At 46.7% G+C, this 17,716-nt stretch overlaps 1 protein-coding gene across 1 annotated transcript; it reads left to right on the top strand.

Moving 5' to 3' along the window:
• The first annotated feature begins 7,939 nt into the window (after nt 1-7,939).
• AQP8 (aquaporin 8) lies at nt 7,940-17,417 on the top strand. The gene is made up of 5 exons (XM_056138927.1): nt 7,940-8,181; nt 12,496-12,622; nt 14,093-14,307; nt 15,899-16,033; nt 17,157-17,417. The coding sequence occupies exons 1-5, from the start codon at nt 7,940-7,942 to the stop codon at nt 17,203-17,205; spliced, it is 768 nt and encodes a 255-aa protein (XP_055994902.1). The 3' UTR covers nt 17,206-17,417.
• The last annotated feature ends 299 nt before the right edge of the window (nt 17,418-17,716 follow it).

Below are 17,716 nucleotides of genomic sequence, written 5' to 3'. Positions count from 1 at the left end.
TAAGATTTGTAAATAACCCAAGCACAAAAATTTGTAAGTCTACAACTGTATCTCATGGTATCTCACTAATAAAAATTATAAAAAAAGATTTGTAAATTTGCTAAGATGGAAAACAGACTTATTATGGCGACAGTTTCAGATTGCATGCTAATGTCAAATTAATGCATTACACTCCTCATACTAATATAAATGTGTGTCCATTATACTTCAGGTTTTTTAAGTGGACATTCATTCTGGAGTAATGACACCCTGTTTGATTCCACTCATTTCATGATTGTGACCTACCAATAGTTTCCACTTTTTTTTGACCACAAATAATTTCATAATCAGTGTTCTGTACCCATGTTATTGCCTACTGGAATTTCCATTTCTATAGAATAGGTTTCTAATCATGAGTTTTCTAGACCTAAGGGTCTGTTATTTTAAAAAATATCTTATTGTTAGATTGTGCTATAATATACTGTACCAACTCACTTTTCTACCAGGAGTGCCTGCGCTCACTTATAGCATGATTAATCTCTTTAAAAAAATATGTTTAGTTTGGGGCTGAACACAGTGGGTAGGGCATTTGCCTTGCACAAGGCTGACCTGGGTTCGATTCCCAGCATCCCATATGGTCCCCCAAGCCCTCCAAGGGTAATTCCTGAGTGCAGAGCCAGGAGTGACCCTTGTGCTTCGCCGGGTGTGACCCAAAAAGCAAAAAAATAAGTTCAGTTTTTTAAAAATCTTTTCTGATAAAGGGGTTAGGTATCTTTTATGATATTTCATTAAATTTTTTTTGTTTTTTTAAAATAGTTTTTATTATTCACCTATTCAAATAGCAGAGGAAAGGATTAAAGAAAAAAATACAGGATGTTCTGATTATTCATATAGACTATTTTCACTCCTCAGTATGTTAAGTAGCTATTATAATTACCATTTAAATTACAAGAAACATACAGATGGGGAGCCTGGGAGCCCTCGTTGATGAGACTTAGTGGACTATTTCTTCTGTGCCATTGCTTTCTGGCTGCTCCAAATTCCGAGACAAATATTGTGCCCAATGTCTGCTTTTCAGTGACTAAAAAGCCAGCAAGAGTAAATTCATCAGTGCAGGCGAGAGATGGGGGAACTGGTGGCATCTGTAGGGAAAGACGGTGCTCAGGTGAGCAAGTGGAAAGGTCAAAATGAGGCTTTTTTCCAATCATGAAATTTCCCTGAGCTGCAAGCAATGATACACTGAGAAAAGGAGCAGAGCTTTTTGGTTGGAACGAAGGCCTGAGAAGAGAGAAAAGAGAAGTTTTGCTCTAAATCTCTGTGATTGTGCAAGAAGACTGGATCTTGGTCGGCCTGACTGAACAAGCGCTTGCCTTATGTGAAACAGTCAGGATCACAGAGAAATTGTTAAGTGGAAAGTTCAATATCTCTGGAACATCAGGAGCGAGTGTAGCAGCCTGAAATGTTCTCTGCTGTGAGTGATAAAGGTGACCAACTCCCTAGGCCCGAAAACAGCAGATATTGTTTTTTTTAAAGGCTCCCAAACTTCCATGGTTCATGGAGTCCTAACGCTAAAAGGAATTCGTGATAATTCTGTTAAGTGGTAAGTTCCAAAGAACTTATTATACTCACAACCACCACAATGTAAAATTATCCACCAACCCAGCTGTATAGATTCACGACTAAATCTCGGAAGAGATGCAAGTTAAGTCACTAAAATTCGCCAGTACCTCTGTAAAATTCTGTAAAATTCATGACTCCCCAGAGGCTGGAGCAATAGTCCAGTGCGGAGGGATTTTGCCTTGCACGAAGCAAACCCGGGTTTGATTCCCAGCATCCCATAGAGTCTCCCGATAACCACCAGGAGCAATTCCTGAGTGCATGAGCCAGGAGTAACCCCTGTGCATTGCCAGGTGTGACCTAAAAAAGAAAAAAAAATTCATGAGTCCTCAGCTGAAAACTCTATGGTGCCTTTGGGGTGGGAAGGAAGGCCACACCCAACCCCGCCAAAGCCCTGGCAGCCACACACACATCCCACAATTGCCTCCATTGGCCCAATTCCACTTTTCAAGACTAATTTCTGAAGATACCAACCTGACAAAAATTCCAGGTACACTGGTTTTCAGGCTAAAAATTCTGGGATCTTCTTCGACTGGGAGTGAGCAGCCTTCCCTGATCCCCTGTACTCTCAGAAGCACTGGAAGCTACACCCACAGCCTAAGGTCACTGGTTGTGGGATTGGTGTTGGAACATTGAAAGCCCATGAAAACCATATTATAAGGAACTTTGTAAACCATGGTATTTAAATAAAGTATAAAAAAGAATAAAGTAGTCGTTATAGTTAACAATTAAAAAATATCTTATTATGTAAGTTCTTACAATGTAATATCCATTTAAAATATAGGGGGAAATTATACTTTTGCTTCATTCTTACAATTACTACAATTCATTCTTACAATTCTTACAATTTGCTTCATTCTTACAATTCTTACAATTCTTACAATTTGCTTCATTCTTACAATTCCTACAATTACTACAGGTGTGTGCTCCTTGGGCCACTGCACTAATTTTTGATCCTCTAAATCACACTGAACATCACTTCACTACCTCTTCCACACTGACCTGCATATAGTAGTAACATGATGTAATATAATAATGGTGATAATGTAATAACTTTGTTTTGTTTGGGGGTCTCATCCAACTGTGCTTAAGGCTTGCTCCTGGCTCTGTGCTCAAGGATCATTCCTAGCAGGCTCAGGGGACCATATGTAGTCTTGAGGATTGAACCCCTGTTAGCAGCATGCAAGGAAAGCACCCCACCACTATGCTGTTGTTCCTACCCCATATAATGTAATAACTTTCATCACAAAAATAGTGAACTACTTTTAGTGGTGGTGTTCACACAAATGCTCACCAGAGACACACACACCTGGTCACAGCACTTATATATCTTTACTTGTGGTCCTTCTCCAGCCCTGTATATGTTAGCTCCATTCTATCACACAATGAGTTGTGGTGTGCCAGAGCTTACACAGTCTATAGCTATGTTAAGGTCCCAAATAGTAGAAGCTGCTGACACCAATTTCATGTATGTGTGCAGCACAGGGAATCAAACCTGTAGTCACATGCTTGCAAGGCAGGTGTGTTGTCTCCAAGCCATCCCCAAGGCCCTAAGGATTCATATTCTTGCACATCACAGCCATCAATGAGAGAAAGGAAGAAGGGAAAGAGTGCCTGGAATAAATACGACCTACTTTGTACACCACCAGGAGTTGGGTGCAGGATAGCTCTACAACTCTAGAGACCTTTTGAATTATTGTCATTCAAGCAGAGATAAAAACGAGAGACCATAGCTCTATCGACCAGACCTGGAGTTGGAAGAACTTAAAAATTTGCCAGACTCGGGCTGGAGTGATAGCACAGCAGGTAGGGCCTTGCATGCGGCTGACTCGGGTTCGATTCCCAGAATCCCCAATGGTCCCCCAAGCACCACCAGGAGTAGTTCCTGAGTGCGAAGCCCTGTGCATCACTGGGTGTGACCCAAAAAGCAAATTAAAAAAATTGACAAACAATTTCTTAGGAAGACATTCTCTCCGAGCTATTTTTGGAGGTGTCAGTATACCATATTTGGAGAAATCATGCAAACGTTTGTGTGCAGCACAGGGAGGATTTGGCCTGAGTGATAATCACTTTTTGGTTCTGAGTTATTCAGTGTAAGCCTGACTTGAACTAGGGAAGGTAAGTCTGGAGAATTTAGAGCATGTTGGCCCAGGTGCCAGGGAAGATGGACCCCGGATCAGAGACTGGAAGAGAACTTCAAGTTGTCTAACAAGGGAACTCCAAATACAGAGAAAGTACAGCATGACAGAGAGGCTGGGTGACTCATCTAATGAACTGTTTAGGGTTAGGGAACTGAAGGTGGGGTAGGACTCAACAACGGGACTGACTGTGGGGTTTTGGTTTTGCCTTGAAAGCCATGAGAAGTTTTAAAACTTGGAGTTTTAAGTCAGGGACGTGTCTGATTAGATTGGCAGAGCGACAACAACCTCAACTGCCATGTGGCAGGACTTGTTCCATGCTCACAAAATGCCTTTCTCTTTCCTCCTAGAAACACAGCTAGACACCGTTCCCAGGATCTTCTGTGGTCAGGTGAAACCACATGACTGAATCCGAGCTGGCCCTGTTTGGATGAGAGTGATATTTTTCATTTCTAGCCCTACACCCCAAACCTTCTGCATGAGCCTCTGCATTCTCTCACTCCTTGTTGGCAAGCTGTTGGAGAAACTCTGAGGACCTACATGGTGGAATGCCAAGATGAAAGCGGCCTGGACCCCCCAGTCACCGTCCAGGGAAGAGCCTATTATGAACTCTGATGTAAGCAAGGAATCAACGTTGAGTGTTTCCAGCCATTGGAACGCTGGAGTGATTTGTCCTTCCACTTAGCCCATTCTGACTATAACAAACCATATAAAACAGTCACTATTTATTGGGTGACTGCTCTGATTTGGTCACCGTGTTAAGTATATGTCTTGTGCAGTCCCTACAGTGACTCTGGACATGAATTCCACCGTTAGCCCACTTTAACAGAAGTTAAAATGGAGGCAGGGAGAGCAGTGACAAAGGTAGGGAAATCGATTTCCCAGACTGATCCCAAATGTCAAGTTGTGTGCCCCCATGGACCCCCAACATGAAAAGACTGCATTAAAGCTGGATAAGGCAAGGAGAACGCTGAGGAGATTTTGTAGCAACTCATGCAAGCTGAGAGTGTCTGTCTCTGCATTGGGGAAAATAATCAGTTATTCTAAGACTTCAGAGAGAAAAATGCATGCATGATACCCCAGAAAACTTAGTATCTGTACAGTATAGAATCAATGTTTGATTTTTTTTTCTAAGAGACGAAGCAAGAACAGATGACAACCTTGGAGAAAGCAGGAGAGGAGTATTCTGGGAGCAGCACTTGAAATCAGGAGTTTCCTTATGTTGCCATTTTCAGGGACTCGGGAGGAAGGGTATGAGGACATCTTGTGAAATGTGCTGTGGGGATGGGGAGGAGGAGAAGAGGTCTGAGGATGAACAATAAGGGTACAGTCCCTTAGCCTTGGGGGATGTACAGACACTCCATAGAGGTTACTCTGGATCTCCAGCTGGAAGCTCCTGTCAGCAGATTGTCAACTGTGTCCAAAAGCAGCCACCCCTGCCTGGAATCAGACACTACTCATCCACAGGACCTTGAGCGAGTTCTTTAACTTCTTTGTGCTTTCTTTTTAATCATCTGAAGATGGTCAAGGAATAGGACAACCCCAGTAGGAAGGATACTTCTTATAAAAAATGCAGCTTGCTTGCTTACTTTTTCTTTCTTTCTTTCTTTCTTTCTTTCTTTCTTTCTTTCTTTCTTTCTTCTTTCTTTCTTTCTTTCTTCCTTCCTTCCTTCCTTCCTTCCTTTCTTTCTTTCTTTCTTTCTTTCTCTCTTTCTTTTTTGCTTTTTGGGTCACACCTGGCGATGCACAGGGGTTACTCCTGGCTCATGCACTTGGGAATTACTCCTAGTGGTGCTTGGGGGGACCATATGGGATGCTGGGAATCGAACCCAGGTGAGCCACATGCAAATCAGACACCCTACCCACTGTGCTATCGCTCCAGCCCCAAAATGCAGATTTCTTAAGAGCAGTGCTAGAGATGTAGTTAGTAGCTAACGAATGGTAGAAATGATAAAACCTCCTTATCCCCATACATTATTAATGTATGTGTGCCTACTTATACCTATTCCATAATAATAATGAGAAAGAACAGAATCTTTGCCTGCTTTGTTCACTGTTATATTCCAGCCATTATTTTAAACGGTGGCACCTCGCAGTGTATCTTTTCTCTCTCTTGTTTTCCTTCCTTTGTCCATCTCTCAATCCATCTGCTTAATTCTTCCAACTATTTATTATTCTATCCATCCACCCACTTATACTCAGAAAGGGCAGGAATATTTTTCTGAGTTGTGAAAAATATATTTAACCTGAAATTGACCACTTAAATTATTTTATTTTATTTATTTTTATGTAGGAGTACTGCTATTATTCAGCCACTGATTTGGCTGATTGAATTGGGCATGAACTCCACAACTTAAATCATTTTTTTTTTTTTTTACTTTTTGGGTCACACCCGGCTATGCTCAGGGGTTACTCCTGGCTCATGCACTCAGGAATTGCTCCTGGCGTGCTCAGGGGACCATATGGGGTGCTGGGAATTGAACCTGTGTTGGCCATGTTGACTGCGTGCAAGGCAAATGCCCTACCCGCTGTGCTATCGCTCCAGCCCACAACTTAAATCATTTTAAAGCACGTGTCCAGTGGTGCTAAGTACATCTATAGTAGCACTAAGCTCATTCACGACCATCACCATCCTCCATTTTACAGAAAATTTTCATCTCCCCAAATAGAAGCTACGGCTATTAACTATTTCCAAACCCCTATCACTTCAACCCCTGGAAATCATTATTTACTTTCTGCTTTGGTGAATTTGCCTATGATTTGACTGTTTTAAGTAGCTGACATAAGTGGAATTGCACAGGATTTACTCTTTTCTAACTCGGCTCATAAGTTTTGGAATCATAGAAGCTGTGTAAACCTGGTCAAGAACCCCCTTTAATATTGCTTCTTCATCTGTAGAAGGGTTGGAATAAAAGCGACTACTTCAGAGAGTTGTTGGGAAGCTCCAATGAGGTGATAGTCTATGATATTTTTCCCAGTGTCTGGCCTAGAGAAATAGCTCAATGAATGCTCGTTACAGGGCCAGGAATGTGGTTCAAGTGATAGAGCACATACTTACTTGGGTTCCATCCCCTGTGCCAGGATCATTGAGTGAATACCACAGCAGGGTGGTCTGGGGCCCCCAGACCTGCCAGATGTGACCCACAATATAAGTTACATATAAATCTATGTTTTGAATTAGTCGACACTGGCATTGGTTCTGTGAGTCTTATCATCACCATTTTTCATGACATGAACTCCGAGAAGACTCAGCACCAGCCTGGGTCACGGGTGTGCCCACCCTCACCCGCACATCCCAGGGAAGAATGCTGGGAGCTGGCAGGGGCAGACAGGCTGAACCAGTCCCTGCAGCTGACAGAGCCAGTTCAAAGATGGGAATAAAATCAAATAGGAATAAAAAGGCAAAGATGGGAATAAAATCCCAGGAGCCTGTCCCCTAAGGCCCTGGGCTGGATGACGGTTATGGTGCCACATGGCCTCCCCGTGGCTGGGGGAGGAAGGGGGTTCACCTGTGCGCATGCTCAGTCCCAGTCAGGTTCACAAGACGGGGTGGTGTGGTGTGAAGGTCTCAGCTGCAAGGGCATCGTGGAAAAGCCTGAAGAATTAATTTCCTCCAACTTCCCATGTGCAGGCCCAACCCGGGGTGGGGGGTGGGGTTGGGGGTTGGTCTGCCTCTGGCCCCTTCTACCTGGTGGTCTTCTGCGAGGCTGGGAAACTAGAACCTCCATCCCCTCTTGGGGACCTCTGCTGTGCTCCCCAGAAGATACAGCTCAAATACCACCTTCTCCTGATTGGCAGAAAGTTCACAAATCCAGGACCACCCCCCTGCCCTGCCCAGCTGAGATGAAAAAAAAACAACAGAAAGATTCCTCTCCTGGCCTCCAGGCCTCCTCCCACTTGGCTCTGTTGCTCTCTGGCTCCCTCAGAGAGTCTCTGCGCCTTTAAAAGCGGCCCCAGGCCCCAGAGATAAGAGTGTGCAGGGGAGCAAGTGCCACTTCCCAGCCAGCCCGTCCAGAGCCCAGCCCGTGAGCCTCAGTCCTGATGTCCGGCCTGGTGAGCCCCCCAGCTGCCTCCCCCTCTCCCTCCTGGGGTTTGTGGGGGAGGCACGCTGAGAACTAATTCAAGCTGGTGGGGGGTCCCGGGTTTAGGCTTTCGAGCTCTCCACCGGTGCCCTCTCTCCTTGTCCCCAGCAGCCAGCCGCTGCTATGAGTGACCCCGAGCTGGGCAGTGACAAAGTGACGGAGCCCAGCGTGGGGCGCAGTTGGCGCGGGGCCTGGTACGAGCGGTTTGTGCAGCCGTGTCTGGTGGAACTGCTGGGCTCTGCCCTCTTCATCTTCGTTGGATGCTTATCTGTCATCGGGAACGAGGCGCACCTGGGGCTGCTGCAGCCGGCGCTGGCGCACGGGCTGGCCCTGGGCCTGGTCATCGCCACGCTGGGGAACATCAGGTGAGGCTTTGCCTGGGCTCTGGGCTGGGGAGTGGTTTGGTTGGCAGGGACCCCCACCCGGGACACATGCCCAGGATGTGGAAAGGGAGTGTGGGCTGGGGAAGTCAAACCCAGCGCTTCGGCCCAGGGGATCTGTGGTTTTGAGCCATTTCTCCAATCCCAAGCCTTCCCTTCTAGGAAGAGGGAATAAAAGAGTAGTTAAAAGTAATTTTTTTTTCTCCAGCCAGCACGTAGAGAGCTGTCGAGGGGCCAGAGCCTGATGTAAGACTCTAACAGTGACTTAGTGGCTTCTCACAGCAGCCTCAGCACTGTAATTAGGCCCTTTCCCCAGTGATGGAGAAGGTCATGTAGGCTGTCCAGGGTTATACGGCTGGGAAGTGGCAGAACCAGAGGGTACATCCAAGCTGCCCAATGCCAACTGTCCAACCAGTGCCACCTAAGGGAGGCACAAGAATGAAATGACGCATGAGCTGAGCAGGTATAAGGCAGAGCCCGTGGGGATGGGGAGGGGGGCAGCGTTCCACCTGGGTCCAAAGGTACCCACAGTGGACTGGCTATGGTCTTAGACTACCTAGCTGAGCAGACAGGAGGGGCGTGTCAGAGGACCTTCTCCTGTATGGCACTCCGTTGGGTGGGGGCTCTGTGGGGGTTGTGAGTGGCCTCTCAGGAAATCCCCCTTAATGACGACTATCTTGAAGGGCCTTCTGGCAACAGGACCTAGGACATTTGGTCCATGTTTTAGTCTCAATAAGAAAATATCTTCGAGAGGCTGGAGCAATAGCACAGCAGGTAGAGCGTTTGCCTTGCATGCGGCTGACCTGGATTCTATTCCCAGCATCCCATATGGGTAGTTGCGCCTTTAAAAGTGGCCCCAGGCCCCAGAAATAAGAGTGTGCAGGGGAGCAAGTGCCATTTCCCAGCCAGCTCGTCCAGAGCCCAGCCTGTGAGCCTCAGCCCTGATGTCTGGCCTTGTGAGCCCCCCAGATGCCTTCCCCTCTCCCGAGCCACATGCGAGGCAAATGCCCTACCTGTTATGGTATCGCTCCAGCCCCCCAAATTGATTTTCTTTTACTTAGCATATTTTCAAAATTTATTCACAACCATCCAATCCTACTTTATTTAGTACTTAATAAAGTTCAACACTAAAAAAAAATAACTTTGATAAAGAAGTTAAGTTACTGTCCCTAGAAAACTAGAATGGAAAAAGAACATTAATATTTCTTTTTAAACGTCTAAAGAAGGTTACAGGTGAAATTACTTCCAATTGGTCTGAGGTTGAGTGCAATCTTTGTTACACCTTATCTGGGTGAACAAGCAAGTTGCTATGTGCAGTGGCATAAATGGGCACAGTTATAATACTTGGTATCTCTTGAATACTATCTACGACTGTAATGCTGTCTGTGCAAGTCCATTCAGCATTTTGAGAGAGAAGTCACTAAGGAACAGAGAAGTTATTTAACTTGCTCAAGGTCATACAGCTATTCAGGGGCAGAGTTGGCCTTGCAATACAGGCCAGCTGGCTAGCTCATATACACTGCAGTAGACTGCCTACATGGAATAAACACCTTTATTCACTCATTTGCTTTTTCAACAAATATTTATTCAGAGCCTACTGTGTACTAGGCAGTATCTCTGAAATTGTTGAATGAATCCAAGATAAGTTACCATATTTAAAGCACCTGACATGGTATCTGTAGGTCTTCAATCAATATTTGTTGAGAAAATGGAATGAATAAACTAAGAAAGTAATCTGGACGGTTTTATTATTAACAAGTGTGGTTAGACTTGAGAACACGCATGGTGTTCCAGTTGCCCCAGCCTTCAGCCCTCTCGTGGCTGACTCATGCTCTGGCTAACTGTTTCTCTCTGTGTTTGGGCCAGGTGATCTGGTTGAGGAGAGGCCAAAGGCCAGAGAGGGTTCTAATTCTACAGTGATCTGTGGCAGGCCATGCCACCGCTATGGTAGCCCGATGCTTCGACAGGCAGAACTCAGGCTAAACAAGTTCATGATACTAAATTGGGCCCAAGAAGGTTCAACGGTCTCTCTTAAGTCTGAGCATTGGCTGGTGCTTCGAAGTCACACAGAAAATTCCCACAAGGTACAACACACTGAACTAGATCAGATGAGTTGGGGCAACTGATCCCAAGATACCAGTGTGTTAGACAAAGTCCTTTTGTCTAGTGCCAAGCTTCACTGTCCAGTCTTAGTTTAATGCCTACTGTCTATTGGGGATAGGGCGACCCACTGGGGGAGTCTTCTTGCTACAGGATACTGTAACTTTTATATGAGAGCACTGCACTGTAGCATTGTCCTCCCATTGTTAATTGATTTGCTCCAGCGGGCACCAGTAACATCTCCATTGTGAGACTTGTTGTTACTGTCCCCAATACGCCACGGGGAGCTTGCCAGGCTCTGTCATGCAGGCGGGATACTCTCGATAGCTTGCCGGGTCCTCCAAGAGGGACGGAGGAATCGAACCCAAGCCGCGTGCAAGGCAAATGCCCTACCTGCTGTGCTATCGCCTTAAAGAGGTAATCATTTTGCTTCTGATGGAGGGGTTTCCCGTATAAGGACCAAAACGACTTAGTGGGTTAATCTCTGAGGACTGGATAGGATGCTGATAGGAGTATCAGGGGTGAATCTGGTTATTGGCCTGGCTGAATATTCTGGTTTTAAAGCTCTTAACCTGTGGGCTAGAGCGATAGCATAGCGGTAGGACGTTTGCCTTGCACGCAGCCAACATGGCCAACCCGAGTTCGGTTCCTCCGCCCCTCTCGGAGAGCCCGGCAAGCTACCGAGAGTATCTCGCCCGCACGGCAGAGCCTGGCAAGCTCCCCGTGACGTATTCGATATGCCAAACACAGTAACAACAAAGTCTCCAATGGAGACGTTACTGGGCCCGCTCGAGCAAATCGACGATCAACGGGAGGGCCTTTACCTTTTACCTTTACCTAACCTGTGGACAAGGGAGGAAGCTGGCTAACTTCAATCTACCCTTGGATGACAGCTTCAACTTTTGTTTTAATTCCCTTCCCTTCACAGCCCAAGCTCCAGACCCAAATTCTCTAACCGCACCTCAATTTTTTTTCTTTTTTTTTCTTTTGGGCCTCAACCGGCTATAGGCAGGGCTTACTCCTGGCTCTGTAGTGAGAGATAACTACTGGTAGGACTCAGAGAACCATATGAGGTGCCAGGAATTGAATTCAGATTGGTCACGCACAAAGCAAGCACCATATTGGTTATACTATCTCTATGAACACCCCCCCCCCCAATTCTTTATGCTATAGCCCCTAATCTCATTTGGGGGTTGGAGTCTTGGGTTCACATCTGGCAATACTCAGGATTTACTCCTGGATTTGCATGTAGGAATTACTCCTGGCAGTGCTCGGGACCATATAGGATGTCAGGGATTGAACCAGGGTCAGTTGTGTGCAAGACAAATGCAACATCCACTAAAAAAATCACTCCAACCCCCAGTATCATTTTCATACCCAATATGAATCACATGTTCAGATAAAAAATTGGACTTTTATTCAGAGTCTGGTTGTTTATGAGGGAAGTCAGAACATCTTTCTTGGCGTGTTCCTTGGGAACCTGTACAGGTCTCAGCTCTGTGGTTCAGCCAAATCTCTGAAGGCTGGGAGGAGTTTCAGAGGTCCCTGGAAGAGTATAGGGGTGGTATCACCCTTTGTTTCTTTGTTACTCCTTATCTGTGTGAACAGGCAAGCAGCTATGTGCAGTGGTATAGATGGGCACAGTTATGGGCCAGGGTGCTAGTACAGTGGGGAGAGCATTTGCCTTGCATGTGGCTCACCCGGGTTCGATCCCCAGCATCCCATATGGTCCCCTGAGCACCGCCAGGAGTAATTCCTGAGTGCAGAGCCAGGAGAACCCCTGAGCATCGCTGGGTGTCACCCCCAAAGCAAAAATAAATAAATAAAAATAATTTTAAAAGTATGGGCAGTTAGAATACCCGGTTTCTGTTGAGTGCTACCTACAACTATAATGCTGTCTGTACATGTCCATTCAGCACGTTCAAGTAGGAATCACTGAGGGACAGCTCCTCTTCCTCAGGGCCATTGTAGAGTGGTGTAGGAAGGGGTCTGTTCCTCATCCCAAACTCTCCACCACAGCCCTTGCTCCACCCACTGACAATGCAGAAGAAATGAGTGAGGTCTGGGCCTTTGTTCTACCCGAGCTGGGTCCTCTAATGACTCCGGACTCAAGGACAGCCAGGGAGCTGGGCAGACATTTCCTCTTGTGATAGCCTGAACTTTGAGCTCATGAGTTCCTTTTGCTGTTTTGGTTGACAGCGGTGGACACTTTAACCCTGCGGTGTCCCTGGCAGCGATGCTGATTGGAGGCCTCAAGATGATCATGCTCCTTCCCTACTGGATCTCCCAGCTGTGCGGGGGGCTGATTGGGGCTGCGTTGGCCAAGGTAGGTGATCCCCAAGGAGCCAGGACTGGTCCCCTTACCTTTAATGGGGGTGCTAGAGTGTGTGTGTGTGTGTGTGTGTGTGTGTGTGTGTGTGTGTAAAGTGAAGTCTAGCCAACTCTTTTCCGTTCTCTTCAGTGGGATTGGGTGGGATGTTTCACTGGGGCAGGAAAGCTCAAAGAATCTTTGATTCCCTCTAAACCCACTCTGTTCTGTCTACGTGTGGACACAACTGTTTCTCATACAGACCAGAAGAATAATTCATGACTCCAGCGTTCCCTTCTATTTCCGTCTATTTCTGGCCTTGAATCCTATTTTTACTCAGCCACTCCTGCATTTCTTCATTCTTTAAGCGTCTCGTCTCATTGGGTTCTTACAGGATGAATATGGCGATTCTCCTTGAAGAGCTCCTAAACTAATGGTTTGGTGTTCTCCAATTTGCCTACCTTTTACCTGAAAGACTCTACCTTTAGAAAAGTCGATGTTCAATGTATGCTTGCAATCTTCTCAATTTGAAAGTTACCTCTTCTTTTAAATTCTTTTTTAGGAAGATTTTTATCATTCTTCTCCTCTTCCTTGTTCACTATGACTTCTTCTTTATCCCTTTTCTTTCTTCTCCCCACCTCTGTGTGCGCGCGCATACTCCTGAGCACATGTGTTGGGTGGAGGGGTGGTTGTGGGTGTTTGCCTGGCTGGGGCTGGTTCTAAAAGCTTTAAGTGCTGGTTCAGTGAAGATTTGGGTTTGAACTCCCATTTCTTCCCCGCCCTGGCCTACCTGTGCTTCCATCTGAGATTCTGTTCTAAGTGTGTCAGAGATCTGTTCTTTGCTTCTCTCTGGACAGAAAGTAGTTTTCTGACTCTGGTGCAAATGTGGCGAGCCTAAAGGTTCCAGCACAATACAGCACCTCTTCCTTGCTAAGCACTTTGCGTATCGTCCCTTGCAACTCAGCTCCTAACAACCTCAAAAAAGCCAGCTTCTCTTCGGAGAGTGCTCCCAGCCGGGAGGCGAGTATTACCACCTTCCCTTTACAGAGGCACAGTGAAATCCGCCTCAGCTCAGTCTGGTCAGCAGTGGCACAGATTTGGATTCCAACTCTAGGAGTATGAGTGCTCTGCTGTCGTCCCCTGTGGGAGTATGGGACAGACAACGCGGCTCCATGGCCAACATCCTGCGAAGCTGATGGAATTGAGTAGCAGGACTCTTCTTGAGCACACCCCTGCCCAGGGCACTCACCCGATTGTCAGTGAATGACCAGTGGGTCCTCCTTTCAGCTAGCCTCACTGCCCAGTGAGCCAGATAAGGCTCAGAGAGTCAGAGACCTCACATGTGGTAAAAGTCAGATGTGCCGGGATGTGAACCAGATATGCTGTACGGGCACCCCTCCCCCCATCTTAAAGCATTTTGAAGCCCCCTTTCCTCAGTGTCCACTATCTCCTGCCCCTACTGTGAGGCCAAGTGACTTCTCTCCACAGGCAGTGACTCCTGGGGAGAGGTTCCAGAATGTGTCAGGGGCGGCCTTTGTGACGGTCCAGGAGCACGGGCAGGTGGCAGGGGCTGTGGTGGCAGAGATCATCCTGACCACTGTACTGATACTGGCTGTCTGCATGGGCGCCATCAATGAGAAGACACAGAGCCCGCTGGCCCCATTCTCCATTGGTTTTTCTGTGACGGTGGATATCCTGGCAGGGTGAGCACCATTCATTGAGGTGGGACCGTGTGCACAACCCTGGACCCTGGCTCGGCTGGGGTGGGGAAGGGGGGCGGGGGGGGGGCAGGGAAGATCAGGCCAGCAGAGGAGGGGCGGGGAAGACTCATTCTTCTCTAGGGCCCAGGAAGGGAATGCAAATGGGAAAAATGGGAAGACCAGGAAATCACCTCTAGTCACTTCTCAATTTTTCCTGGGGGGATGTGGGCCTAAGATAAAACTTCTAATTTTGTTTCCCGGAAGTCAGGAAAGGAGATCTTTATGTAAAATGTCTTGATTTCACTATCAGTAGAACAATCCTGCAGGCTGTGTTTGTTCAGCCAGGGGGCTGCCAGGCTTTAACCACTGACTTACAAAAAGCCTCAAAATGTACAAAAAACCCTCAAAAATACGAAGAGTACCCATGGTCTCATTTATGGTGAGCCAGTCAGGCCTGGGAAAGGATTAGAGAAACAAGACCAGGACGGGGATTATTTCTCCTAATTGATATATGAGGAGCGATAGCACAGCGGGTAGGGCGTTCGCCTTACAAGCGGCCAACATGGCCGACCCGAGTTCGATTCCTCCGCCCCTCTCGGAGAGCCCGGCAAGCTGCCGAGAGTATTCGATATGCCAGACACAGTAACAACAAAGTCTCCAATGGAGACGTTACTGGGCCCGCTCGAGCAAATCGACGATCAACGGGAGGGCCTTTACCTTTACCTTTACCTGATATATGAGGAAACTGAGGCTCAGAGAGGACATAATTCATTTACTTGAGGTCATCGGGCAGAGGCAAATGAAGTGACAGATCTGGGGCAGGAACCCAAAACTTTTGTTAACCGGGAGGAGGGAAGCCCTTTCTCTTGAAAGAAGAGTTTGGCTCCCTGCCCCAAGCCCCCTCATTCTTGGAAGGAGAGTCTGGGGATGCGGGGAAAGCGAGTCAAACCATGGCTATGCTTTGCTGCCCCCTAGTGGCATTCCATTTACTCGCAAGACAGGGGTGGGGGTGCTGTCTGCAGGATGGGGCAGGTTCACACTTCAGAAATGAAAATGTGCCTGGGGAAGTCCCCCTGTAGTAGGGACAACAAGGGCCTCAAATAGAGGAAGATTAGAGTCAACATTTATCTATCGATATGTTAATTATATAGGAGACTCAGGATCTGCATTTTTCCCTATTCTCATCTTCCTGTTCTGATGGCAACCCATGAAATAGGTGCTTTTACCTCAGCAGGAACATGGGAATAAATAAAATTAAATAAAAGGTCCTGCAGCTATAAATCGAGCAGATGGTCTTGAATAAAGGCCATCTCGACTCCAAAGTGTCCAAAGTTAAGAATTCTTTGACATTGCTTTATCCACTTTGTAGAGGACCCAGGTCTGTCTTCTCTTCCTGTCCTAGTTGACCAACTAAGCACGGTGCTGCCCAGTAAATGCTTTAGCTGTGTCTTCTTTGGAAACTAGCCCCACTTGGCTCTCTGTCAAACCCCTGAGTTTCTGGGCCTACTGCCACTAAACCAAGTTGGAGAAAGGCACTTGAGGTGAGTGGGGCCTGGCCCGGCTTCTGGTGACTCGTGTGGCTGGGTGTTTGCAGGGGAGCTGTGTCTGGAGCCTGCATGAATCCTGCCCGTGCCTTTGGACCTGCAGTGGTGGCCGGCCGCTGGGATTACCACTGGATCTACTGGCTGGGCCCGCTCCTGGCCAGCATGTTCGTAGGAATGCTTGTCAGGTATGAATGTGACAAAGGTCATAGTCTGTATTGTAGCACCTAGTAACAGATCCCAGAGTGCTCAGGGCTAAAAGACTACAGTCTTACTTGGTTGTTCCAGGAAAGAGATCCTTCTTGAGAGACAAAGAAGGATTTGTTGCAAATGACAGGGATCCATCTCAGCACAGTTTGTGGCAAAAGATTTTTTTGTATTTTACACACAGAAAGGTTCACGGGTAACTTAGCTTTCAGGTAGGTGCTCGGTCTTTCAGACTCGAACTTTCTCACAGGGAAGATATCCCCCATGTGACTTCATACTTGTTTGTTCTCCAATTGAGGCAAGGATGCTAGCCTGGCACTCCAGTTGTATATCTTTGCGGTTAAATAACTACACAGGAGGCAGAATAGTTCTAGCTAATAAGTCCTGATCTGGACTGGCGTAGATTATGTTTATATCTTGAACAGTCACTGTACCTGGGGGGTCAGGTACCCTTACTGTGACATGAGCCTTCTACTGGAGTAGAGGTGGGCTCAATCTTACTTAAGGTGATCAGAGTCAAGAGTTGGGGAGACACTGCACATCTCTAAGGGTTCATCCCACATTAAAAAATAATGTGAATTCTACCTCCAAAAGCATGTCAGTGAATACCATTTGCATAAAATATGTGAACAGGGCTCTCTCCTTTATCCAGAAGAAAACTGGGTTGATATGATCAGGAGGTTATTATCTACTTGACTGCTTCTCCTTATGGGTTTCAAGAATCTGTAGAGGCCATTTCCTTCAGATCATGTAGGGAGTAGTGGCCAGGTTCAGTACAATTGTTTCTCTATCTGAGAGGACAGGTACTGAGTTGGGCTGATCTAAATTGTCTGCATCATTGGCCATCTGCAGTCCTGCTGAGCTTAGGGTTCAGAGAAAAGCATCACTAATAATTTTATGTCTGTTGCTTTCAGAATGACCAAGATGAGTCTCTTCAGGATAAGGGTTGAAAACTAAGCAGGAGACTTTCCCCCCTCTCCCTCAGGGGGCTGGTCATTGAGGCTGAAAAGCTCAGGAAGATCTATCTGTGGATAAAAATGGGGGCAGAGACACTGGATCTCTTCCTGGAGGTTCAGAGACCTCACTGGGTCATTTTTTTGGTAGGTTTTTCATTGGAGATGCAAAAACCCGCATAATCCTAAAGGGAGAATGAAACCAAGATGGTGGCATTCCTGCTGTTCCGGTGCCCTCCGAGACTGCTCCTTGGCTAAAGAAAGGGCCACTACTACATTTCCTCCTCGGACCGGTGCCCAGAAGCTGCTGGCTGGCTTCCTGACGTGGGTCCTGCTTTTCAGATTGACTGCTGCTAAGTCCTGAAGATGGTTGAGCATCTTCAAATGCTTTCATATTCACCAGAGGCCTTTTCCTGGGAATGTGTTACTAGTGTGTCCCAGGAGGAGGCAAAACTAGCCTAACAGAAACATTTTTCCTTGACAGGGAGGGTTCCTAGAGTAGTGAGAGTAGTTGGAAGACATGGCTGTTCACGTTCAGCAGTTCATTTCCCCACCTCTTCCTCCCTCCCTGGTTCTGACTGCTCTGTTGTAGCGAGTCTTCTGTGGTCTATTTATCTGCTTCCTGAGCTGCCAGTTGGGCTTTGTAATAAAGAATATATTATTTCCTTCCATGTGTTCATTATTTTCCCTTTCACTTCCGAAATGAACTCA

This window comes from Sorex fumeus, unplaced genomic scaffold, assembly GCF_029834395.1.
Source record: "Sorex fumeus unplaced genomic scaffold, SorFum_2.1 ptg000130l, whole genome shotgun sequence".
In the NCBI taxonomy this organism is placed as follows: domain Eukaryota; kingdom Metazoa; phylum Chordata; class Mammalia; order Eulipotyphla; family Soricidae; genus Sorex; species Sorex fumeus.
The sequence above is the reverse complement of the archived record's forward strand: the minus strand, read 5'-3'. Positions and strand labels throughout refer to the sequence as shown.

Excerpts from the sequence above, each read along its gene's own strand:
- AQP8 (XM_056138927.1), top strand. The coding sequence starts at position 7,940 with ATGAGTGACCCCGAGCTGGGCAGTGACAAAGTGACGGAGCCCAGCGTG. Across the intron at positions 12,623-14,092 it reads TTGGGGCTGCGTTGGCCAAG|GCAGTGACTCCTGGGGAGAG; the intron begins GTAGGTGATCCC and ends TTCTCTCCACAG. Across the intron at positions 14,308-15,898 it reads ACGGTGGATATCCTGGCAGG|GGGAGCTGTGTCTGGAGCCT; the intron begins GTGAGCACCATT and ends GGGTGTTTGCAG.